The sequence below is a fragment of the Chaetura pelagica genome, unplaced genomic scaffold, assembly GCF_000747805.2.
Source record: "Chaetura pelagica isolate M959 unplaced genomic scaffold, ChaPel_1.0 scaffold52, whole genome shotgun sequence".
NCBI classification, from domain to species: Eukaryota; Metazoa; Chordata; class Aves; order Apodiformes; family Apodidae; genus Chaetura; species Chaetura pelagica.
In genome coordinates this window covers 1,065,588-1,090,096 of record NW_009952486.1, presented here as the reverse complement: position 1 = coordinate 1,090,096, position 24,509 = coordinate 1,065,588, and the positions used below count along the sequence as shown (strand labels likewise).

The 24,509-nt window shown below is 38.7% G+C and overlaps 1 protein-coding gene across 2 annotated transcripts in view; it reads left to right on the top strand.

The window, feature by feature from the left end:
- The first annotated feature begins 395 nt into the window (after positions 1-395).
- The window catches only part of RAF1 (Raf-1 proto-oncogene, serine/threonine kinase), a 32,724-nt gene continuing 8,610 nt past the window's right edge, over positions 396-24,509 (top strand). The window contains exons 1-12 of one of the 2 annotated variants that reach the window (XM_010008846.1): positions 396-450; positions 8,815-9,030; positions 9,898-10,010; positions 11,030-11,132; positions 12,553-12,710; positions 13,631-13,729; positions 15,190-15,343; positions 18,661-18,688; positions 18,780-18,907; positions 19,645-19,762; positions 23,248-23,332; positions 24,283-24,459. In XM_010008846.1, coding sequence (XP_010007148.1) covers positions 8,824-9,030; positions 9,898-10,010; positions 11,030-11,132; positions 12,553-12,710; positions 13,631-13,729; positions 15,190-15,343; positions 18,661-18,688; positions 18,780-18,907; positions 19,645-19,762; positions 23,248-23,332; positions 24,283-24,459 — 1,370 coding nt within the window. In that variant the 5' untranslated portion in view covers positions 396-450; positions 8,815-8,823. Of the gene's footprint in view, positions 451-8,814; positions 9,031-9,897; positions 10,011-11,029; positions 11,133-12,552; positions 12,711-13,630; positions 13,730-15,189; positions 15,344-16,832; positions 16,893-18,660; positions 18,689-18,779; positions 18,908-19,644; positions 19,763-23,247; positions 23,333-24,282; positions 24,460-24,509 lie in introns of those variants that run through there. The other variant, XM_010008845.1, reaches the window with a different exon arrangement.

Genomic DNA, 24,509 nt, shown 5'->3' with positions numbered 1-24,509 from the left:
GACTTGTCATAACATTTGTGACTCAGCAAGGTGTTGCTGTGTGTAAGGAAGGAACTGATATCTGAGAAGAAAGTATTTAGCTCATACTTAATTTTTACTTTAGGGAGTTTTTAGCTGGAAGAGATTTTTATGTTCTTAAATAAGAATGAGATTATGTGGGGGTAGTTGTCATGCAGTCTGGCCTTACACAGTGCATCTCATGATACTGAAATGTTGCATAAAATGGTGAAAGGCTAGAAGGCCCTGAAAACTTAACAGTAGAAGGATGATCAGTTAACTCTACTATTGCTGTAATTCACAAAATATTTTTTTATTAATTTGCTATGTTGTGCATGTGTATAATGTTGTCCATTAAAATAGTAAATATCTTCTGGTTTTGTGTTTCCTTCCACAGATGATGTACTTCATCCTTTTGTCATAGGACTTCATTCACTTAAAGAAAAACTAAAGGTATAAGTCACTGTCTCTGGTTATCTTTCACTTCCCCCTTGCCCTGCCCAGTTTTTTCTTCTGAAGCCCCTGGATTTTTCCTGGAGGAAGAGAAATTTAGCACAACTGAGCTCTGTGCTTGCATTCCTTCACTGCTGTTAAAATGTGCTTTTTGTTTTTGAGAAATTCCCAAAAATTGATATGATGTCTACAGTTGTTTCAGTGTTTGCTTTATCAGAAGTGTGTTTAAATTAAGCTCCTACTCTGGCCAGTCTGCTTGGATATTTACTTTGCAGGGGGAAAGACCTTCCTCAGTTTAGAACTTTAGATCTTGATATTTACCTGTCTTCTACAAATAGCATTTGTCTTTCTGCACAACTGTTGTGAATAATCCAGACCTAATGTAAATCATGTCTGTGACATCTTACAACTAGTGGTTGGGTTTTTGGTTGTTTCGGTTTGTTGGGTTTTTTTTGCTTTTGAGATTGTTCCTCTGAAACAAAAAGTGTCACTTTGTTAAATAAATAAAGGCCCACCCAAACCAGAACTGTAGTTTCACAGATGTATTTAGTAAGATAATGTGAGATAGAGTTAAAATGGAGCATAATTTATTTTTGGAGGCACTCAAGGAAGTAAATATTTGACACAATCTTAAGTGCTTTTGCTTGTATATGTTCTTTATCCTCTAATTATGTTGAGTTTTTATTTGCCATTTTATGCAGGCTTCATTACAAATACCAATGTATAGGAAACAATAAAATAAAGCAGTAGAGCTGTCCAGACATTTTGTAACTAAAATGCTCAAGTATATCATATCATATTGCAGATTTATATGTTCCACTGTTCCCAGGTGCACTTTATGATAAATATAAGGGAGATTCATTTGTTCTGTCTTCTCATAGAAAAATATCTCAAGATCCCTTGCAAACCTTCCTTGGTGCTGTTGCCCCTATTCCCTGCTGCTCCCCTCACCTTGATCTGTACAGTCTTGGAGCTGCAGAATTGACCTCCTGGTGGCACTGCTGGCTCTGGCACAGAGCCCACATTTCATAAACTAAAACTATTCATTTAAAGCTGCCCTGAGTGAGTGCAGAGAACACCTAACACTTGAATTAGCTGGATCACTGCAACCTAGTCTGTCTAACCCTTCAGATAATCTCTCATTGTCTGGTATTTTGCCATGGTGCTTTAGCAGTTATGTGGTGTGTCTGAACTGTACATTCAGCCTGCCTAACTAGCAGCTCCCAGCAGTCACTTGGGTAACCTAATCTTAAGCCATGTTGCTTTTCAACAAAACTGAGGTTGGTTTGAAGGCTGGTACATTTTGAGTGGTGGTACCATCAGTGTTACTTCATTTACTATGTGCAACTGAGGGAGGACAGAGCCAGCAATTCTTTGTGCTGAGATTCTCAGTCACTTTTGTTTAATCCTTGAAAACTTGTGTGGGAAAGGCATTTAGTGGATTGCTGACATTTGAGTAACTTTTTTATCCTTGCTGTAAAGTGGACGAGTTCCAGGCAACTGTAAACACAGTTTGGGGCTTTCATCCATGCTTGAAACTATTCAAGCATGAGCAAGTTCAGAATGCAAATAGGCACATGTCTGAGAATGTATGTGCAGTTCATGGAAAGACTTGGAGAAAAAAATGCTTGTCCAAAATTACTTGCTTGTGAATCCTTCTTTGGAAGGTTCTGCTTTGGAGAGTCTAACATTATGGTGAAGAAAGAAGTCTAAGGGTTATGAGAATGTCATGTAGTGTGGTTCTGATAGAGTTGGGTAGGAGAGCTGGTCAGTATGCTTTTTATTTCTAGTAATGCATTTGAATTGTACCAGATTAAAAAATGAGGATGCCTGAACTATCATGTCAGCTTTAATAGTCTTCATAATGTTAAAGAACACATTTAAAACGTTAGTGACCACCTCTCAATATTTATAAATCTTGATTATAAGATAAAAAATATGAATTATATACTAAAAACAGTGGAGGTTTTAGTCCATGACATAGAGTTCTGGTGCTTTGTTAGGAAAACTCATACAAAATGTATGTGCAAAATTTGTATACTTTCCTTGCTTGCCTTTTCCTTTCATATCTGCTTTAATAGCTATTTTATAAACTTTTTTGTTAATCTATATATATATTTAGCAGCAGTGCTTCACTAAAATTTTTAAAAGTTCTGATTGAGTGCTTGGAAACAAATGCTGCTTTTTTGCCTTTTTTTTTTTTTTTTTTTTTTTTTTTTTACCTGGGATTGCTTTTTTGCTTTGGGAAAGGGATGAATATGGATTCTAGATGCCTTTGTGCTCTTTGAGATACAAGCAGAATGTTCAGTTCTTCTGTTGCTCTAATTAAGGAATTCAGGTTTTATAAGGAAACTTGTAGAGCCCTGCACTGGAACTTGATAGAAATTTCATGTGGAAAGAAATGGGTCACTGCCATGGGAATGATCTGTGTGGAAAGGACAAACCAAAGAGATCTTCCTAAAAATTGGTTAGGAGAAGGAGGCTGGAACTATTCTAGAGGAGAGCAGGCACAGAGCAGCCAAAAGTGCAGGTAGTTTTGGTGACAAATACCTACAAACCAGAACCGAAAGTACAACCTAACACAGCCAAGTGGTATGATTTGTTTTATGCTTATTAACCAAAGTTGTACTCTTGAAAGTTACTCTTCAATAGAGACAGATATTAATCTTGCAAAGGATTAACCAATCAGAAAGGGCCTCAGACTGAGAGTTGCTCCCCTTCCTGTAGAGCCCAATTGTTGAAAAACCAGTATTACTTTTGTCCTTAAGATTTTCAAGTTACATTAGCAGCATCATGGTTGAAGTAGGAACTAAGAAAGAAAGGGTTCAGAGAAATAGAGAAAAAGGTGAGAGAAGATACTTTTAAGACCAGAACAACTGAGGCAGAAATCATATGTAATCTTTCAGTGCTGTTCTTTGTGGCTTTTGTTGTTTGGGGTTTTTTTCCTGAACAATAACATTTCTTCCTGTTAATTCTTAATGTTCTTTTTGCTCAGTTCTGTTCTGCTTCTTGGCATCAGACTCTTAAAGGACATTTGAAGGAAAAACCCCAACCTTGCTGATGTGTGACAAATCAGCTTGGGTTGTTGGCCTGATCCCAGCTCATGCCTTGCATTTATATTTACATCAATCACAGCTTTATGTGTTAATATAGTAATGAGTCCCTGTTTATCTTCTGCTGCTATGGAAAGCTGCTTTTAAAAAATATTGCTGTATGTCACAATGGATACTTGTTTGGTGTGGGTTTCTTTTTTTCCCCCCAGACAACTGGTCACCCATGCAATATTAAATCATCTGAGAGTTACTGTATGGCAGGGGAACTGAGAAAAGACCACAGTTAAATGTATTATTGTTCTTTTTGTGGCAGATGAAAACTTCTCATATAAGCAACTTCTAAAGCTTATATTTTCTAACAAAAGTGTTCATTTAGAAATGGATGCTGGGTATTGTTCTGTGGTGCTTTGCCTCTGTGTATGTATCTCATTAAATGTGAGTGTGACCATTAATTGCTCATGTGGTTAAAAACAGCAGCTTATGTGTTGGTAGGAGCACCTTGTATTTAAATTTTCTTTAAGAGCTTTTGGTGTTTGTTTCAGAAATAAAGGGCAAGGCACCTAAACTCTAAACTGAGGACTTTAGAATCCTGCAAACTTGCCGGTTTTGCTGTTACCGGTTTCAGTATTCCTCAAGGGAGATACACTGAAGTTGTTAATACAGTTCAGACTAAACACTTTTTTCTAGCCATGGAAAAAGTTACAGTAACATGAACGAGTGAGTTTTTGATCTGAGTGGATCCAGAGGAATGAGTATGAGTGAAGGTTTCTAGGATATTGTTGCTGTCAGGTGTGCACATTGCGTAGCTATATTGTGCACTTAGTTTTAATCCCTGTTCAAATCCTTGTTCAAAATCTGTAACCTGTGCAAAAAGTACTAATTAAAAGTGCAGTCTTAGCAGCTAGCAGTGTACCTGGCAGAGGTGGAGTATTGAATTGAATGTTAAATATGAAACAAGTCAGTATCAGTTTCACAATGTACTGGGTCTACAGGAGGACTGATACACTCATACTTTACTATCCTAAAATATTCTTTGAAAGCTGCTTTTTGTTTTAGTTTTTCAGTTGTAGACAAGCTGCTTGAAGTAATTGTCATGGAAATGGAGAGTTGCAGGATGACAGACCATATTTTCACTGGAGTGAATTGGTGTGGATCTTGAGAGAGTTGGAGAAAATCAATTGGTTTCAGTGAAAATTACTTTCATCAAATATTGGTTGGAGCAAAAGACCCAAAATGAATAAACAAATCAATGCTAGGTCACAGGTTACAGGCCTCTGAGAGGTAAGCTGTGCTGTGCACCCTTATCTGTTAAGGTGGCCAGAAATGCAACTGTCTTGTCCCAGTGCAGTGTGTGTCTGTTGTCTTCTATTGAGCTTCCTTCTGCCCTCAGGGTACCCACTGCGAATCATGTGTGTGCAGTATCATGTTTTGTGATTACATTTTTTGTTGTCAGTTGAGAGCTGGTCAAGTAATTGCCATTCTGATTCTCTTACCTCATATCTATGTATGCAATGAGATGTTTAAGTTCCAAGTGAGTGGTTTTTTGTTTTGTTTTTTTAAGCTAGACACTAGAGTGTTGGGAAAAGGTGTAAATCATTCATAAGTTACTTCTTAAGAGGCAGTTTTTATTACTACTGTCTCTTATCTTCCTTGATAATAATTTGAAATAAGAACAATGACTGGATTTGAGAACTGAATGTGTTCAGTGGCTGCTCATGCAGTATCAGAATCCTCTTGGCCTGAGAGTCAACGGGTATTTCTGAGGAGCTGGAGCCTCCTGTCATCCCACATGGGGGTTGCCTCTGAACAGTTGCAAAAGTCAGCAGCAGGAGAATTGATAACTGTGATTTCTTCAACAACTCCACCTTACCAACTGCTTGCCCTTCTACTATAGATGCCAAGAGCAGGTTTGGCAAATTTTCCTCTCTCCAGGAGACTTGAAGTATCTTTTTAACTTCCTTTTTTTTTCTCCCCTACCCCTCTACCCTCAGACCACTTAGACTCCAGACCAGATCTGAGTAAAGTTTTCATCTTTTCCCTTCAATGGTGGCTTCTTAAAGTGTGTGAGTAGAACCCATAGCCTTTAGGCAGGAAGGAGACCTAAGGATGGCATGTTTTAGCTTTGCCTGCTGAGGTGAGGAGGTTCCTTTCTAGAAAAAGAACTCTCAACATCTATGAGGGAATCCAAGCTGCCAGGGACACAATCATCAGTTGCAGCCAAAACCATGGCCAAAATGACAAGAGAGAGCAGGGCCTTGCTGGGAGAGAGGATTAAGCCAAACAGACACAGTCTTGAGAATATCCAGCACTTACTTGAGGCAAAGATCCTAGGAAGGAGAAGGATGCAAATGCGTCATGAGAGATACAGCTGGCATTGTACAGAAGGCTGACAGGAGTTGCTGACTTTGTATTTTTCTGATTGTGTGTACAACAACCTCAGGGTGTGCTGTGATCTTCTCTAGTAGGCTGTTCTCCAGTGTCCTGTAGGCCTTTCATATTTGGGCAGGAGAGTTTGGTCAGAGCAGGAAAGTAGGGTTTTTGATGTGAAACTTAGCTTTTGTCAAGGTGCAAGCTTGAGTTTCCTGTTTTCTCTTGCATTTTTCAGGAATGCTGGCAGCACGTCAAAACGTTAAATATAGAGGCTGTAACGTTAGGGTGTTGGCAGCTTATGTCAGCAGTAACAACAAGGAGGTTTAGATGGTTGCCTCACTACTCCTTATCTCAACTTATTCAGCAGAGAAATCAAGTGGAGCCCCTCTTCTTGTTTTGTCTTGTGTCTAACCTTGAAGAGTGAAACACAGTAGGCTCTCTATGGTGGGTAGCTTAAGAAAAAAGAACAAGCTCTCAGAGTTTCCTCTTACCCCTCTTGTCTAATATCTCCACTCTGTTTTTATTGTTACCATACAACTAGTTAGTCTCTTAGCTGTCCATATGCCTAATATGGTTGTTGGAACTGTGCATAACTTTTTTGTCTTTGATTCCTGGCAGTAGGACAATGCGTATGAACTGTGAGATTGCTGTTGTTCCTTCTGCATGCTGAGGATTGTATTCCCCAATTTATGTCCCCATCTCCCTTCTTGTTTCAGAATGTGTCTTCCCTTTCCTTGTTCTCTTTTTACCTCAAATGTAAGAATGTTGTAATTTATATGTAGATATAAAAAAATTCATGCCAGGTGTCTTGAGTTTTAAATCTTAGAGGTGTTCAAATATTTTGAAACTTTGAAGAACCAATGTGAACAGCCAACAGCTGTAGGATTGGTGGCAGGGAAGGAGAGGATGTGTATCTTGTCATGATATACTTGTCAGTGAAAGAAATGTTCATGAACTGGCCAAAAAATCCCATTATAGCAGAGTGTGAGAGGCCCAGAGCTGTGCTGCTGCAAAGTTTGCATGCAATGGTAGGTGCTTCACAGAAACCAAGCTTTTTTCTTTTAATTTTGTTGTTCCACGTTCCCTCTCCAGCTACTGGCCAGATCTGGGATTAGGCCTGTCACAATGTTAAGTACTTATAAACCTAGCTAAGGCTTTTTGGAGTTGTGCTGTGAGTGAAAAGACTTTGAAATTCAGAGTTTATCCTTCTGGGCATCCTGAAATGGCCACTTAACACTAGTGGAGATCTTTTTTCCATCAGTTCTATTTCTTTAGCTTTTCAACTGTAACACTGTCATCTTCACTCTGACATAAGCATGTGAATGTTTGGGACAACAAAAGGGCATGAGTTGGGGAGTTAATTAATTTGCAACAGTGGAAGTACAGGACCACACATTAAATGAGACTTGAATAGATAGTGGTAGGTGCTCAGTCAGTGAGTGGTATTTCTTGTGTACTGAGTTTAGTTGCTGGGGATTTCAGAGGAACAATGTAGTTCTTTCAGTGTAAGTCTCTACTGAAAACAGATGGAATTAGAATTGTGTGAAATACCTTCATTTTGGCATTTCCTGACTAATTTGCTTTGACTTTGTAGCTTTAATACAACTTCCTTAACCTTTCCCTAGACGTGATCAGGAATATAGGTGATATGCACTACCATTGAAGGCTTATTTGAAACCAGTCAGTTAACATGGCAGGTGAGGTGTACTTGCCATGTGTGGTTCTGAACATCAGTTTCTCAGATGTTTATAGAAGGATGCAATTTTATAAAGGAAATAAACCACCAAGCTTATTTTCACTATTCCTTTTTTTTAATATATTTTTTTTCTTGTTGAAAGCTTGGCCATTTATCTGGTTACATGGAACTTTAGCAAGGAGTACATTTCACTGTTCACAACTGTTTCAAACTTAGTTTTTGCTTAGTTTTGAGTAAGATGCATTTGAAGTAATTTGGGCTTCAAGCTGTGTTGAAGTTGTGAATATCTGGAGAGAAAAAATACCCTGATACCTTTATCTTTGTCCCTAAGTGTGCAAAAATAGTACTGTGTGCTGATTTGGGAGTTTGCAGGGAGTTCATGTCCCTGCACTGGGAGAGATTTATGCTGAAATGTGAGCATAGTGGGGGGATGATTTAGAAATTATTTTTGCTGTTTCATGCTATGTAAATTGTGCTACTATTAAGATAATGTGTATTTTGCTATATTTTGACAGTATTAAACTTGCTATCTTAAAAAAAAATAAAATAAAAAAACAACAGCTACCCTTCCCCCTAAAAAAAAACCAACAACCAAAACCAACCAAACCAAAGCCCCAAAATCACTGATAAAAATAGAATTTCTCCAATGAATGTTTTTTCTTATGATTCCTGTTGGGCTGCTTTTTCTTAACAGTATAGTCTGTGCTAATGCTTGCATGCCATAGCTGGCTTACAGGACTGTTTTTTCTGCCTGCAGCAAGCATCTAGGCACCTTTCTGAAGGCCTCTGAAGCACTGATGATCTAAATGAACATGGTGACAAATGGCTTCTGAGGGAGAAATGGCACATTTATTACTGATGACCTCTTTATGTGCAGAAAGTCAGATGATGTCAAGATTCAGGCTCATTTTGCAGATGTGGGTGAATTGTGCCGTGTATGTGTAGGCTGATCCTGTCAGAAGGGAGAAGGCAATGCTGTTTTCAGATGATTTCAGAAGAGGCTGTGAGGTCTGTAGTCTCAGGAAGAGAGAGTACCACTTGCTCAGGAAAGTGGTGGAGGCACCATGCCTGGAGGTGTTTAATGAAAGAATGGATGTGGCACTTAGTGCCATGGTCTAGCCTGTGTGGTGGTGGTAGGTCATAGGTTGGACTTGATGATCTTAGAGGTCTTTTCCAGCCTCAGTGATTCTGTGATAGCAAAGGATATTGCAGTTTTCCTTGACTCTCTCAATTTTTCTTTCTTAGACCGCATCAATGGAGCACATTCAGGGAGCTTGGAAAACCATCAGTAATGGTTTTGGACTCAAGGATTCTGTCTTTGATGGCCCAAACTGTATTTCACCTACAATTGTCCAGCAGTTTGGTTATCAACGCCGGGCATCTGATGATGGCAAAATATCAGATACTTCCAAAACTAGCAATACTATTCGTGTCTTCTTGCCCAACAAGCAGCGCACGGTGGTAAGTCTGTGTTACCTGTGTTAGAGGTGTTGTACTGTTCCCATTGCTAACATCATGATATGCATCTGGCAAGAGAGGTGCCAAGCTTCGCTGAAGCTCTTACTGTGATTAAGTGTGTTGTCATCAGGTTGTTCATTCTGGAGGACATATTTTGAAAGCAGTGTATTTGTATTTTGAGAACCTGTATTTCTCTAGCTCAGCACTGTATTTTTCCATTATATACATGAGCAACAACTTTGCTTACATATTTAACATTACAAGTCACCAGTAGTTGACTGACCTCAACAGTGATAGCTGTATGAAGTAAAACATGGAGTTGTTTCTGTCACCATTTCCTTTGCTTGAATGCCCCTAGTGAAGTATGGTAGTTAAAGCTGAATTGAAACTTCTTAAGGGAACACTTCCTTTAGGTTTCTTGGAGCTCAACTCTTGGAGCTGAGTATAATAGTAGTCTTATGAAAAGCTCCCTGAATTCTCTATTTAGCCTATTTCTATACTTATGGTAACTCCATTTGCCTGCATTTCTGTTAGTTTTATAGCCTACATGCTTGTATGAGTGCTGCATAAAACCCTGATTTGAAGAAATTTAATAATTGTAAGAAATTGAGAAGTTGCAAAACGTCTTCAAAACTTCCTTGGCATAAGTACAAAGTAGTTGTGGTTATGTCAGAGAACACCTGCCTGGCAGGTGGGCTTAACCCTGCTGAGTGAAATGGGAAGGTGCAGCAGGCTTGCATCATTCCAGTAACTATTTAGTAACTTCAAATGTGAGCAGCTGTGCAGCTTTTCTGGAGCTTCTAAAGAAAAGAAGAAAAAAAACGCTTTAGATGCTGCAGCCAGGGACTAAATATGTGTTTTCTTTGGCAGGTGAATGTGCGGAATGGGATGACCTTGCACGACTGCCTCATGAAGGCACTTAAAGTCAGAGGGCTGCAGCCAGAGTGCTGTGCAGTGTTTCGACTTCTTACTGAGCCCAAAGGGTAAGAGTCTGGCATGTGAAATGGGAAACTTTAAACTAGAGAATGTACAAATTGTTGTTTGGTTGTTTTTTTTTCAGAAGAGCAGCAGTAATGCCTTCTTCCTCTCCCTTGCTAGTTGCTTTTTAAAGCACAGTTTTGGTTGTGAAGACTTCTGTGTTGCTTTCTTTACCCTCCTCTAGGGCAACTCCTTCAGCTTCCTGGATGTTAACAGTTTTATTTTTGTTTTAAAGCTAAATACTAAAAATGCTCAAAACTGGGGAGGGTACACTTAAGTGCTTGTAGCATCTCACAGAGGCTTTTGTCATACTCTAGATGAAATGAGGTATCTGGTGAACTGCTAGTGATTCTTAGCCAACTGAGAAGAATACTTCCTCTATGTTCTCAGTTTGAAGGCTCCACATTCCTCTACAACTTTTCAATGTTTGGATTTAAATCTCGCTTCAGATATAACTTACTTTTTTTGTAGGACCAGGGATTCTGCTATTAAATACCAAATGCTTCCTTTAAAAGCTGAGGGAGTGAAGGTATCTCATGGAGTTAATACATTTAACTTCACACTTCATAAAGCTTGGGCTTAATGCTCTTTTAAGCCTTGGTCATTCGTGGGTTTACATCTCTATGTAACTGAGTCCATTCTGGGGTCACCAGCAACTGTATGTAGTACTGAAGCACATAATAATGGCTTTCTTGTCACTAAGTCTGTCATTCATATTTCTTATGTTTTGTTTATAAGAGTGTTTCTGTGACTCCATTACAGCTTCTAGGTGTCTTACTTCAAATAATCTACATGACTTACATGTCAAAAAATAGACAGATAAAGAGGTGAATCACTTAAGCTTTCAAAGTTGCTTCTAATTTTTAAAGTGAAAGACACTGAAATGTAACTCCCTAGAAGAGGTTAGCTGTGCTTTTTTGTATTTGTTTTCAGTTTACTCAAGAAAACTCACAAAACGTAGATCATTGACCAGCCAGACTTCTTCTCTCCCAAGTAATTTTGTTGTTCCTGTTTTCTCTTGCAGAAAAAAACTGCGTTTGGATTGGAATACAGATGCTGCCTCCTTGATTGGAGAGGAGCTGCAAGTGGACTTCCTGGATCATGTTCCACTCACTACCCACAATTTTGTAAGCTTTTCTCTTCCGTATTCAGGTGTAAATTGTATCAATTGAATTCAGTCAAGGAATGTTTTAAGCATTAGGTACCTTTTTATTTCCTTAACACAGGGGAGGATTTCAGAAGTGATGATTTGGTTTCTTCACCCCTGTTCCCCATAAATTATGTTGGCTAAATAGCACTTGGCAATGAAGTGCCAGAGTTCTATTGACATTTAGTGATTCCTAGGAGCCAGAGACTTCAAAAGCTCACATTACCCATATTTTTCAAAAGTCTGACTATGACAATTTTTGGGTTTTATAGAAATATTATAAATAATTATTTCTATAACTGTCATATTAGGATATCATGTCCTGCAGGTTATCTCCCAATTCTTGACTTGAATCATCAGTCAAGAAAGGCTGGCTAAGTTCAGCAGATGTATTGGACTGATGGTAGTTGTACTGAATGTACAGTGGTGCCCTTAATTCTGCAAGGTCATGACATTGTTCTGTGTGCTAGTGCTGCCTTGTGAGTTGCCAGAGTGTCTTTTGAGGGATGAAAGACTTCAGACTTGTATTTTTTGTCAAAAATTGATTATTTGCTCAATATAGAGCAAATAAATACAGCAGGGTTTTTTATTTTTTATTTTTTATTGTTTACAGAGAGGTAATGCCTAACTCTAGCAGTTTTGCCTTGCATTATTTTGTTCTCCCTGGAAAGGAAATCTCTTCCTGTATTCTAGCCTGTTGTTTTATCCCAAAAATATATTGTGTGAAGTGACAAAACTAAAGGGTTAGCACATATCCATTAGAAAGGCTAGGATTGATTTACAAAAACTGAAAGTAGCTTTGCTTCTACTTTACATTTTTAGAAAACTGCAAGTGAAGCCTTTTGCAAGTGGTCAGCAGAAAGCTCATATTTTTCTCCAGATCTGGAAGAAGCTTGAACTTTGTGCTTTCCTGCACGGGGTGTGTTCATGAGGAGGAAACCCTTTGGTTAATTTTAATTTTCTTTTGCATTTCAGAAGCTTTAAGAAACCGATAGTTAGATGCCATTATAAAAGTAGAATTTCCTTAAACCATTTTATTTACTAAGGAATTTATCTATTATGCAAGTGCTGTTGGTCGGTCATAACAACACACCAAGTATTTGGACTAGTAAAATAAACAACTGAGGTGGTTCTTAGGATCTGATCCTCCCTCACCTCCTTGGTGATACTAAAACCAACAAAAAACCCAATTCTTGGCTTCCCACACTCTGTCACCTTACTGAGCACAAGACCACACTAGAAATATATAGCAGAATGCTCAAGTTTTAATTTCAGTTTCACTTTGGGAGCGCTAGCAATATTTGAACGTGGAATTTATTTGTGTTGAGCTCTGAAGATGTCAGTCTCAGTTAATGAAGAGAAGGTAGTAGTTTGGATTAATCATTTGATCTGTTTTTTAGGCTCGGAAGACATTTCTAAAGCTTGCTTTCTGTGACATCTGCCAGAAGTTCCTGCTAAATGGGTTTCGGTGTCAGACATGTGGTTATAAGTTCCATGAACACTGCAGCACTAAAGTCCCCACCATGTGTGTCGACTGGAGCAATATCAGGCAGCTCTTGTAAGGACTGTTCCTTTTTAATAGCAGCAGTAATTCTCTGTGACAGACAAGCATGATTTTTTTTATTTTTTTTTAAAGCCTCTTACCACAGAGATCAATTTGGATCATTGGGAAGTGTGGTCACTTCCATCTGTATAGAGAATTTGTGTCTTGATTTCATAAAACAGCCAGCAATGATTGTCTGTTCCCAGGTGAAGAAGGCCATTTACAGTGAAGGCATTTTGTTCTTGCTGTAGATTTTAGTATTTTGGGACAATAAAAGAAAGATCTTGAGTAGCAGTTGCAATGATGCTCTCTGCTTCAATAGAGCCAGAGTAAATAATCTTGCATAACACTTTTGTTAGAAGAAAAAAGGTTCTGATTGAGTTGTTTTGTAGCTATTGGAAGCCTGAGTGTTCAGAACTGCCACAGCTTTTGACAGCCTGTTGAAAGTGCATGGAATGGTGAGAAGGCTCAGAAAGGATAACACATTGATTAGAAAAAGTTGCAAATCATTGTTAGAAGTCCTTATATGCAAAAGTGCTAAAACCTAATTGATTTTCTGTGTCTTATTTTGTGATTGTATTTTTTTAATAACTAACCTTGATCATTATGCATTTTCTTATAGTGACTAGTCGTTAGAGTGTAGGATGATAGAACTTTAAAAAGTTGGTGTTGAGTACCCTTTCAGGAAAATTTGAAGTCTGATGTAAAAAGATTTCTATCTTAAGATTAGAAAGAACACCTGGAAATATTCTTCGGGAGTCTGAAGTCATAGTTTCTATCTCATACCATACACAGAGGGAAAATAGAGTGTGAAGATAGGAATGTGTTTGTGAAGGTACTTATGCTGGAAAGAAACAGCCCTTTCAATTTTAAAGAGCATTGTACAGGAGGTAGTGTAGCAGTTGAAATTGTAATTGTTTTTGTTGATATTTCAGATTGTTCCCAAATCCAAATATCAATGACAGTGGTGTCCCTGCACTACCTCCCTTGACAATGAGACGGATGCGGGAGTCTGTCTCCCGGATACCTGTTAGGTAAGCTAGTATTTCCTGTCATTTCTACTTTGGGAAATACACTTGTTTAAAAACAAACAAACAAACAAAAAACCCAAACCAAACAAAACCACCCCCAGGTCCTAAAAAATGGAACAATTTTATAGAAGGCTGCGATAAGAGTGCAAGGAAGCAACACCACTTCATCATAGAGAATATGAAGTGTCTTTTCTTCTTCGATTCAATTAAAACATTGATTTGGGGTTTTGTATTTTTAATTTTTAGTCCTAAGATATTGAGGGAGGGTGTGAAAGGTTTTCTGGAGACTTTTGTTTTCCCACCTTAGAAAATTCAAGGCTCCCTTTGGTATTTCTGTGAATTAATTTTATTTTGTCTAAGCAGGTAGTATACATGTAAAGGTTTGTGACTCGTTTTGCATGACTCACATAGCTAAACTAAAATAACCTTCTAATGTTATGATGACAGATAAGTGTTTAAAGAGAGAACAGTGGAAACTGAAAATAGGCTCCTCGTAACATTCTGAGACCCAAACAGAATGTTTCTGCAGTTTTAAATGCTAGAATAAAAGTTGCTTCCCTTTCTAAAGGGCTTGTCTTCTGAGCCTATTTGTGCCCACACGGTTTTCCTTGAAATTCTAGAGGCTGAAGAGGGCAGGCCTTGTTTTGTTTTTCCTACATTCCTTTGAAAAATCTTGGCCTACTGAGGAATGAGGCACAGAGCACGTAGCTGACTTGCAAATGGTTCTGTGTGTTTATTTATTTATTTTAGTGGGAAGAGCTTCAGGAATGGATCTGATGATCTTTACCATCTTATTCTCTTCCCAGTGTTGTTGAACAATGACTTATTAACTTGATAGTTTGATAAGCTTTTTGCAAAGGCTGGCTGCTTTTAGTTAAGGTACTTGAGTGATTTGGGATAAATGAGGTTTGACCTTAGCTGTAATTTATAACTATATTGCACTGGATTTTAGTGTTGGCCTCCTTTTAACTGGTATTGGGTTTCATGACTTCCTTGCTGGCTGTTCTGTGGAAACCATTGAGCAGTCTTGCAAACCTTTACAAATTCAGGGCTTAGCAGTAAAAGTAGCTCTTGAGCTATGCATTTAACAGGCTTGAAATGAGCAATTGGTTTAAATTTCACAGACCTGAATTAATCCAGCTTAGCCAATATTTTATCAGTACCTTAAATGTGGTTTGATGGGGATTGTGACAAAATTTACAATGACAGAAACACTTATGCTAAACACACTACATAAATATGTGAGCTGACAAGATCTTCAGGCTTTTAAAATTTACTTCCTAGGTTAAACTGGGAATGAGTCAGCTGACCAAATAGTTTGGTTGGTGTGCAAGTCCCAACTTTTTCTGTTTGGAATTCTGTGGATATTGCTTTTGGGCAGCTTATGTTGAAGAGTATTTTTCAATTGCTAGGGGGAAAAAAATAACCACAGCTTTCCCTCTCTCTCTCTCTTTCCTTCTCAGTTCCCAGCACAGGTATTCTACACCTCATGCCTTCACGTTCAACACATCAAATCCTTCCTCTGAGGGCTCTCTTTCCCAAAGACAACGATCTACATCCACACCAAATGTCCATATGGTCAGCACCACGATGCCTGTGGACAGCAGGATCATTGAGGTAACACTGGGAGGGAGGGGACAGCATCATGTTCAACTGAAATTGTCACTGGCCATCTAATAGTCACTGGGTGGGTTTTCTTATTTGCTGTCATTTGCTTACCCTTTGCCTTAGTTGGCTGAGTGATGAAGTGTATAGGTGGCACATCTGCAAGGAAAGTTATCATTTCCTTTAGTCTTTATCAACATTGCTGAAGTCCTAGGTAGACTTTTGATGTCTGTAAAGATGTGGGAGTGTTTAACAGTTGAGCTTCACAGATCTGAAAAGCAAATCACTTCATTTTTGCTGAAGAAATACTTATTAGACATGACCAAAAGTGTTCTTTCAAACTGAAAAATCTGGATATGCTGTGGGGCTGGTGTTTATTTTAAATCAGACTGGATGTAGTTCTCAGGGTTGCAATACTCAATTCAAAACATATGATGTTTTGTGTTATACCTGTACAGGATTAACAGCAATTCTGGGCTTGTGTGCTAAAACCATCTGTATCTGAAAAATATTTCTGCTATTACTTGCTTTCAAGCACATTTTTCTTGTTGTTTTTATTGGGTTTCTTTTTCCTACCTTAGTCTCTCTTTGAAGAGACAACTCTTTGAAGTCAGGTCTAAAGTGTTTTTTGTTTTGTTTGTGATAACCTTAATAAAAGAAGGGAGTGGTGAGGAGGGAGGGCTTGCAGAAAGTGCTGAACTGCAGGACTTCAGAGAGAGCACCGGTTTTTGGCAAAAGCCTTGGATTGCTGAGACGACTTGTACCTTCAGCTGGTAGTTCATAGGGTTCTATGAAATGTGAAGACTCTGCAGTGTGCTAGAAAAGTCCTCTGGACCTTGGGAACTGAAAAAAAAATAAATGCATTGCCACCCCATGGAGCTTTTTTGGTTGGAAGCTTTGTGTCAGCTGGGTTTTATGGGGAAAGGTACCTTCCCTTGCTCTTTGGTTTTCTTAGGCTTTACAGCCTTCTTTACTGCTTCAGAAGCCTGGCTGACCAGTTTTTATGGCACAAAAAATAATGAAGCACTCAAAAAAGACAAGATGAATTATCAAGCTTTGTAGTGTCATGAGTCTTCAAGGGGACATGGCTTTCTTGATCCTTTACACACAGCAGTAAAGACAGAAGGGCTATTCTGGCTCTTCATAATATCCTTGGGACTGAATGGAAATGGCTTTCATGTCTTAAAGGCAATAGCTGGTTTTCCAGAAGGCTTTTAAACAAAAAAGTTTCTTTAAAAACCCACCCCAAAAAGGTAGTTGAGACCTTCTAGTATGACATGAGAAAGACCACCTTAATAAAGTGGTTTACCAAAGGATGGATACTAGTGAACTTCTGGCTTGAAACAGGGGATACTTACTTTAAAAGTTTTGCTGTACTTCATTCTCATGTATGAATCAAATTAGGTTACTTTTCAGTTATCATCCTAACATTTAATTAAAAAAAAAGTCTTTTTTATACTTCCTCTCTTCTTTTCTTTTATCTCTTACTGTGTTGGCCTAGAATAACAGCCTGAATGCTTCTCCCAGTTCCTGGTGCAGACGATTTTGTTTGAGGGGAAGAGTAGGTATTTTCTTGGTGCCTTTTGTTTTCTTGTGATTAACAGGATTGCTGTGACTTGTAAGCCATGGCAGTGTCCACATGAAATGTTTAATCTGGAGTTGATTTGATGAAAATCTTCCTAGCATGTTTATACTTAAATATTGAGGACACTAATTGGAAGAGACAAATTGATAGCAGACCTTCATTTTTAGTCTAGCTGAATGAATTAGTACTGCTGTGAAATTCCCTCTGAATTGAATAGACTTGGATTAGAGATGCATTTGGTCACACAATTTTTAAAGAAAAACCTTCTCAAGCATATTTTGTGTGGCTTTTTTCTTCTGGAAACTTTTCTGGAGTGTAAGGGTATAAACCCCTTAGAATATGATATCCCATTTTTATTTCACATCAAAGTAAAGGTGACAGAGTACAGCACTGTGTATGATACTATTTGTGTTGTAAGAAGACTCTGAAGAACACTGTTCTTGGTTAATTTGCTGTAGTATTCATTAAAAAATACATTAGGATTGAAGGTCAAAAAGACATTTTTCTTAAATAAGAATTACATATATATGAGAACAATTTACAATTATTTATCCTTTGCCAGCTTACTTGAAAGCAGTTACATTCTCAGGGTGATGTGGAAAAACCATCACTTGTTAATTCAGGTTCTCTGAGGTTTTTTTATTGTCCCAAAGATGGACAAAATAGTAACTTGCAAGAGTCTTCATTGGTAGTTCATGCAGATTTTAATCCACTCAGTTGCAAGGATGCTTTGTGTAGAGTCAAGCCTGGGAGTGTGCAACTAACTAGCTCAAGTGATGTATTTCTTAAATGACTTCACTGAGGATAATCTGAGTTCATTTAAAAACTGTATGGTAGAATATAGGTTTGTTCTGTCTTCCTGTGATATCTTGCATTTGTTATTCTACTAATTAGTTAGCAAGTTTGAACTGACTTCTATTAACTCTGACAGTGTTTAACATTTCTGTAGTGCATGTTCTTGCTTTGTACTTATACAGTACCTGGATATTTTACCTTTCCTGTATGTACTTTGGGATAATACGTAGCAGGTGAGAAAAGTTGTGGAGTCATGTTTGTCAGAGCTTAGTTATCTTGTGCATGGCTGTAGAATTGTGTTGTAAAGTGCCTGTGGCATGAGGTGAGAGTTGTTGCACTGTACCAACTAGTGAACTGTGTCAGAACATGCTTTCCAAATATTATCACCCTTCAATCTGTGGGAAAATGTATTGAAAATTAGATGGGTTAGTATTAGGACACTAGGCATGGCCTGTTTTGGCTTGAAATGGTATAGTAGAGGTGTTCAAAATGTCATTGACTTGCAATATTTTAGAGGTTTTGAAGTTTTCCTGTTTGTCCCCCAAAACCTAGTTGGGAACTTGGCCCCCAGAGCTGCAGGACCATGACAGGAGCTTTGCTCAGGTCTGAAACACAAGCATGTACAACCAGCCAGTGGTGGGAATGCAGAAAGTATTCCTGGTGTTCCTTCCTGTCCACGTCCTTTTTCTTTATTTTCCCTTTCTTTTTTTCTGGTAGAAAGACCTTTTAATATGCTGTGAATATTTTTCATGTTGTGTAAGAAGTCACAAATTGCATGTTGGATTCTTGTAACTAGAGAATAACCAGGTTGCCATCTTTTGGAGGGGGTTGGTCAATATTCTGTCACATTTGACCAAAACTGCCAGGAACGATTTCAACCCTATTTGTACTTGTTCTTTTGTGTGCTTTATAGATTTATTAACTTCATTATCTCTCTTCTCTGTTTCAGGATGCAATTCGAAGCCATGGTGAATCAGGTATGGTTTGAAAAACTGAAATAATGGATAGTATTATTTTGTGTTTATTTTCTGGTTTCTAAGTTGTTTTTTCTCTGTTTTTATATTGAAGCCTCACCCTCTGCTCTGTCTGGAAGTCCTAACAATATGAGCCCAACTGGCTGGTCTCAGCCCAAAACCCCAGTCCCAGCCCAAAGAGAGAGAGCCCCTGGATCTAATACACAGGAAAAAAACAAAATTGTAAGTATGGTAATTTTGTTTGTTTGTTTGAGTATGTTAAAATAGGCTGGGAGTGCTGGTGTGTTTGGGTGAGTTTCTGTACTTAAAAGACAAAAAAAGCTGATGGAAATCTTGGATTACTCTGTGTATATAATAGAAATACAATTTCCCTTTTAAACCTTCAGGGACTGCATATTTTTTATGCTTTTTGAGTATGTTTAAAGTTAGCCTTATTATCACTGTTTGAGCTGTGTTGCCATAGCTTCCATCTAAGTGACAAAGCCATAATTTTCAGTCAAGCTAGTCAAAATGTTTCAGGGCAAGACAAATTGAACAAAATGCAGAGCCTTGATTTACACTTGGGAGCAGGGGAAAAGAAAGAAAAGTTAGGATAATAATTAATCCTATCTGGAATTTTTTGAAGGCCTGTAAGATATAAAAATGAAAGTACAGTTGCTTGGAGTGCCTCACAGTTGTTAACCACTTAAACCTGAGACCTTTGAGAATTCTGCTCTCACCTTTTTGGTTTATTAATTTTAAATATGTGAAAGAGTTCCTGATTTTGAGTATTATAATTTTGAAAAAGTAAGTTTCTGAAGTATTTGAGATGTCTTTAAGTAGTTGATTATAAAATATTTGTTCCTTTTAAGATCATGGTTTAAGTTCCTAGTGCAGTTCAAGCCATCCAAGAAAAATGTGTTGCCTTTTTTGTTGTTGTTAAACAAAATACTTAAAGTCTATGTCATTTTTTGTTCCAGAGGCCTCGTGGACAGAGAGATTCCAGTTATTACTGGGAAATAGAAGCAAGTGAAGTCATGCTTTCTACCAGAATAGGGTCAGGTTCTTTTGGAACAGTTTACAAAGGCAAATGGCATGGTAAGTTCTTGACCAGTGCTACTGTCTTCTCAAAATGTTGATATGGTAGGACACCAGGAAAAGGTAAAATTACTGTAATGGTCCTGTGTATTTATCTGCCACCAGAGGTACCAGGCGAGAAAGAGCAGTTTCCTAATATTAGCAGTGGGGACCTGAAGGCAAAGAGCAAGACATCTAAGTCTGAATCTCACAACTGCCATCTGCATGTTCACAACATTGGAGCCAACATTGTTTTCTTTATTTCCATGTTCCATAACAGCTTATTTGCTGAAAAGGTTTCACTTTCCATTAACAAGGTTGAATTAGCAGCATTAGTGGGAAGTTTCACAGCCTGATGTTAAATTATATTTCCTTTTTTTTTTTTTTTAATACCTCTGTGGTTTAATTAGCATACTTATATTCAGGGTGGCAAGGGAAGGAAATAAGCATAAATTGCTTTTACTGTGGAGTTTTTCAAAGGAGAAGATGGTTGATGTGAGAGTTTGTGATGCAAAATTAGCTGAAATACTTGGAAAAGAGGCATGTTGCAGAACTATAGAATTAGTTTCCAAATTCAGGGCTTCTGATTTAAAAAGTAACACAGACAAACCCCTCCAGGTCCTGTTTTAAATAGCATTATTGTCATGAAATAAGCTGACCAAAAAAATCTTGAAACTTGCTTTCACCCTCTATTTTTAGAGAAAAAAAATACACCTCTTAAAGCCCAAATGCTGTCAACATCATTGGAAGGACTCTTAGGCTAAAAGTAATGGTCAGGGACAGTTAAACTGATGAAACTTCATTATACAAGTGAAATGGAACACAAATATCAAGAGGAAAAATATAGGTTAAGTAGGATTTCACTAAGCAAGGTAGTAAATGAGAGTTTCTTATTAATAAAATACATTCAACTTTTAATGTACATAAAATATTTCCCAACTCTTCAACCCAGCCTTGGGAAGAGCCCTCAGCTGTGTACACGAGGTGGCTGCATGGCTGTCTGCTAACTCAGTATCTTACTGGTGGTTTTCCTGTTTTCTCAGGAAAGTCATAGTTTCATTAATTAATTAATTAACCATAACTTGCAGCGTGGTCTTAAAAGATTAAGACGGTTCTATTTCTTGCAAGTCTTTTCTGTTCAGAACTGGCAAAACTGGGAGTTCACACAACTAGTGAAACTGCAGACTTTTTGGGGGTGACCCATTCTAATAGTACAAGGGCAGTAACACCTGTGTCTCTGTAAAGCTACAGGAGGTTAATTGGAGTGTGCAGGTTACTGCAGACTTCTGTAGGAGTTCTTGATTGAGTTGCTGGGCTTCCTACCAGGCCCAGCTATGGAAGACTCTTTGCAATGAACCTTTGGAGAGCATCTGAAGGAGGCTCTGCACAGCTGTATGCAGTGTTAGCTTTGCAATAAGCTGCTCTGCCTTAGTCTTCTAGAAGAAAGCTGAGGTCTGCAGGGCTTGTTGAACAGGTACCTTGCACTTCCCTATTTTTCCAGCTGGTTCTGATGGTTCAGTACTAATTCTGCTATTTGTACCACTCCTGTTACAGGCCCCTTTGGATCCCCTAGTGTAGCTCCTAAATTTAAAAGGAGGAAAGAGACCCAAGACAGTTGAAATGGGTTGGAAGACCACCTATCATAAACACCCACATTTCCCCTTTGGCCCTTGTAATCAGTTCAAGGGTTTTGGTGGTTGGGGGGTGGTGGAGGCTGATTTGCCTTCAAATTGCTGCTAAACAAGACAAGTGCTGTTGTGTATTGGTTTCTGGAGAGAGAACTTGTATAACAACATCTTCTGTTAAGAAAAAGCAAAGAGTTGTTGTCACCTGACCCTTTGTCCCTCTGCTCTGCCCTGGTGAGACCTCACCTAGAACACTGTGTCCAGCTCTGGAGCCCCCAGCAGAAGAAAGATGTAGAGCTGTTGGAACATGTCCAGAGGAGGACAGCCAAAATGATCTGAGGGCAGGAGCAGCTCTGTGATGAGGACAGGCTGAGGGAGCTGGGGCTGTTCAGCCTGGAGAAGAGAAGGCTCCAGGGAGACCTTAGAGCACTTTCCAGTGCCTGAAGGTGCTCCAGGGAAGCTGGGGAGGGGCTTGGGACAAGGGCAGGGAGGGAGAGGACAAGGGGGAATGATTTTAAGCTGAAAGAAGAGAGATTTAGGTTAGAGATTAGGCTTAAAATCTTCAGTGTGAGGGGGGTGAGACCCTGGCCCTGTTGAAGGGTGGGTTGGATGGGGCTTGGAGCAACCTGGGCTGGTGGGAGGTGTCCCTGTCCATGCAGGGGGGTTGGAACTCAGTGATCCTTAAGGTCCCTTCCAACTCAAAACATTCTGTGATTCTGTGAAAAGAGACCGTATTAAGAAGAAAATCAGTGGTTGGTAGCAGAGAAATCTGTCACTCTTGGGGTTTTGTTGTGTAATGAAAGGGCTGGTTCTGTGATGCCAAGTGGTAGCAGCCTCTGAACCAAGGGATGAGCCTGTGTTGGAGTAAATGCCTCTCAAATCTTGTTTCTGCATGTGCACTAAGGGGCAAGTGGGTTTCCTTAAGCTGCTTTTATCTTCCTGTGACACTGTCACGGCAAGTTTATCTCCCTCTTGAATTCTAAAATGCTGTCCATCCCTAGTTAAGGGCTGTCCATCCCTAGTTTTTACAGCTTCATTCTCTGGGAATAGTTGCTGTACAGATATCACTGGGTCATCAAATATTCCCCTGAAATACTGAAATTTAAAGCCAGCACTGACACTGAAAGCAATTAAAATGAAGCTTTTAAGTGAAATTTTATCATGTATTAGCTTAAAGAACAGTATATATAGTTTATATATATAAAAACTTTAAGATATTAACTTAATTGTATAAAAATACAAAGGTGTGTCTGTATGTGTGCTAAAACTGTATAGAAAAAGGAAAGGAAAGTAATGAAATGTTGGATGCTGTTTGGAAGCTGAAAGACCTTTATGTGGCTGTTAGAAATGTGCTGAGAATGCACCTACACTAGAATAACTTTAGGTTGCCCAGGGAAGCTGTGGCTGCCCCATCCCTGGCAGTGTTGAAGGGCAGGTTGGATGGGGCTTGGAGCAGCCTGGGCTGGTGGGAGGTGTCCCTGCCCATGCAGGGAGGGTGGATCTAGATGATCTTTAAGGTCCCTTCCAGCCCAAACCATTCTAGGGTTCTGTGATGATTCTATGATGTTAGCAGGTGCAGGTGCTGCAGGATGCATCTGTGCAGTTCTAGCCTGCCATGGCTGATAAGAAATAGAAGGGAGGCATGTGAGCAATAAATGACTTTTTCCACTAGACTGAAATTCAGGTAAATGAATTACTTGATACTACAGAAATTTACATGTCTGCAGGAAAGTCTTGACCTGTGTGCAAATGAGGAGAGGTGTACTGTGCACAGAGGAGGAATGTTAAGTATGCTCCGTGTTAATGTTATTTTGGAAAAAAACCAAAACAAAAACAAAAACCAAAGCTGTGTTTTAACTTCAATGGTAAATGTCTTTTCAGGGGATGTAGCAGTGAAGATATTAAAGGTTGTAGATCCAACCCCAGAACAGTTCCAGGCTTTCAGAAATGAAGTGGCTGTATTAAGGTGAGTTGGTAGTTTCACTGCTGAAGTCTGTTACCGAGGCACTTGATTTGACTGTAAACCCTCCTTTTAACTGCTTTGCCCAATGTCCTTTGTTTGGAAGACACAAAAAGCAGATTTCCACAGAAGAACAAAACAGAGCATGCAGAGGTGCTGCTGAACTTTATTTTGAGGCAGCAGTCATAATTCAGAGTGTTTCAGTGGTTCTTCACTGTTCCTGAAAGTCATCTCTTCAGATGACTAAAACTAACATCCATAATTGTTCAGGTCATGTTTGGCTTCCAGTAAAAGGGTATGATTAATAGATTCTGCCATAATTCCTATCACTAGACAGAACTGAACCTTTTAAAATAGCAGCATCATTCCTTGTTTGTTCTTAAGTGCATACTCTGAGTGCAGAACTCATCTGCTTTCAGGTTTTATAGTGTTCAGTTAACTATGTGATGTTAACCCTGAAGCTGAACCAGTTAGAACTATCTTCTCATCTGTTAATTCCTTCACAGTTTATAATGACCCTTTAGTATCCTGTTGGGACTCAATCCTATCTAAAGTTGTTATTTTTCACAACTTTCAAGCTGATTTCTGTTATTCCAGTAACTTTTTCTGATACCTCTTTCAAGTGTGAATGTTTTGTTACTGATTTTCAAAATCCTTGAATTTTCATGGCATCATTTTCTTGAAGGTTGATTTTAAAGAACTCCCGTGGAACTAAAAAGAAGCATTTGAACTAAAAAGCAGAAATCAGCTGCTTTTATTTAAAACTTGTATATTGGCAACTGTATCTTTTAAATTACCTTTAAAAAGAAACTTGACACACATCCACCTAGCAAAGATTTTTCTCAGGAAACTTGTGGTTTTGTAATCAAAAGCTGAAATCTGTTCTTTCAGCCAGGAATGCATTTTGGAAAGAATTTGAAGAGATACTAACTTCTCTTTCTGCTCCTTTCTGTTAGGAAGACTCGGCATGTTAATATTTTGCTCTTCATGGGCTACATGACTAAAGATAATCTGGCCATTGTTACCCAGTGGTGTGAAGGCAGCAGCCTGTATAAACACCTGCACGTGCAAGAGACCAAGTTCCAGATGTTCCAGCTCATTGATATTGCTCGGCAGACAGCACAGGGAATGGAGTGAGTAGGAGAAACAATGTTGCCTGGTATTCTTCTGGGAATGGTGTTTT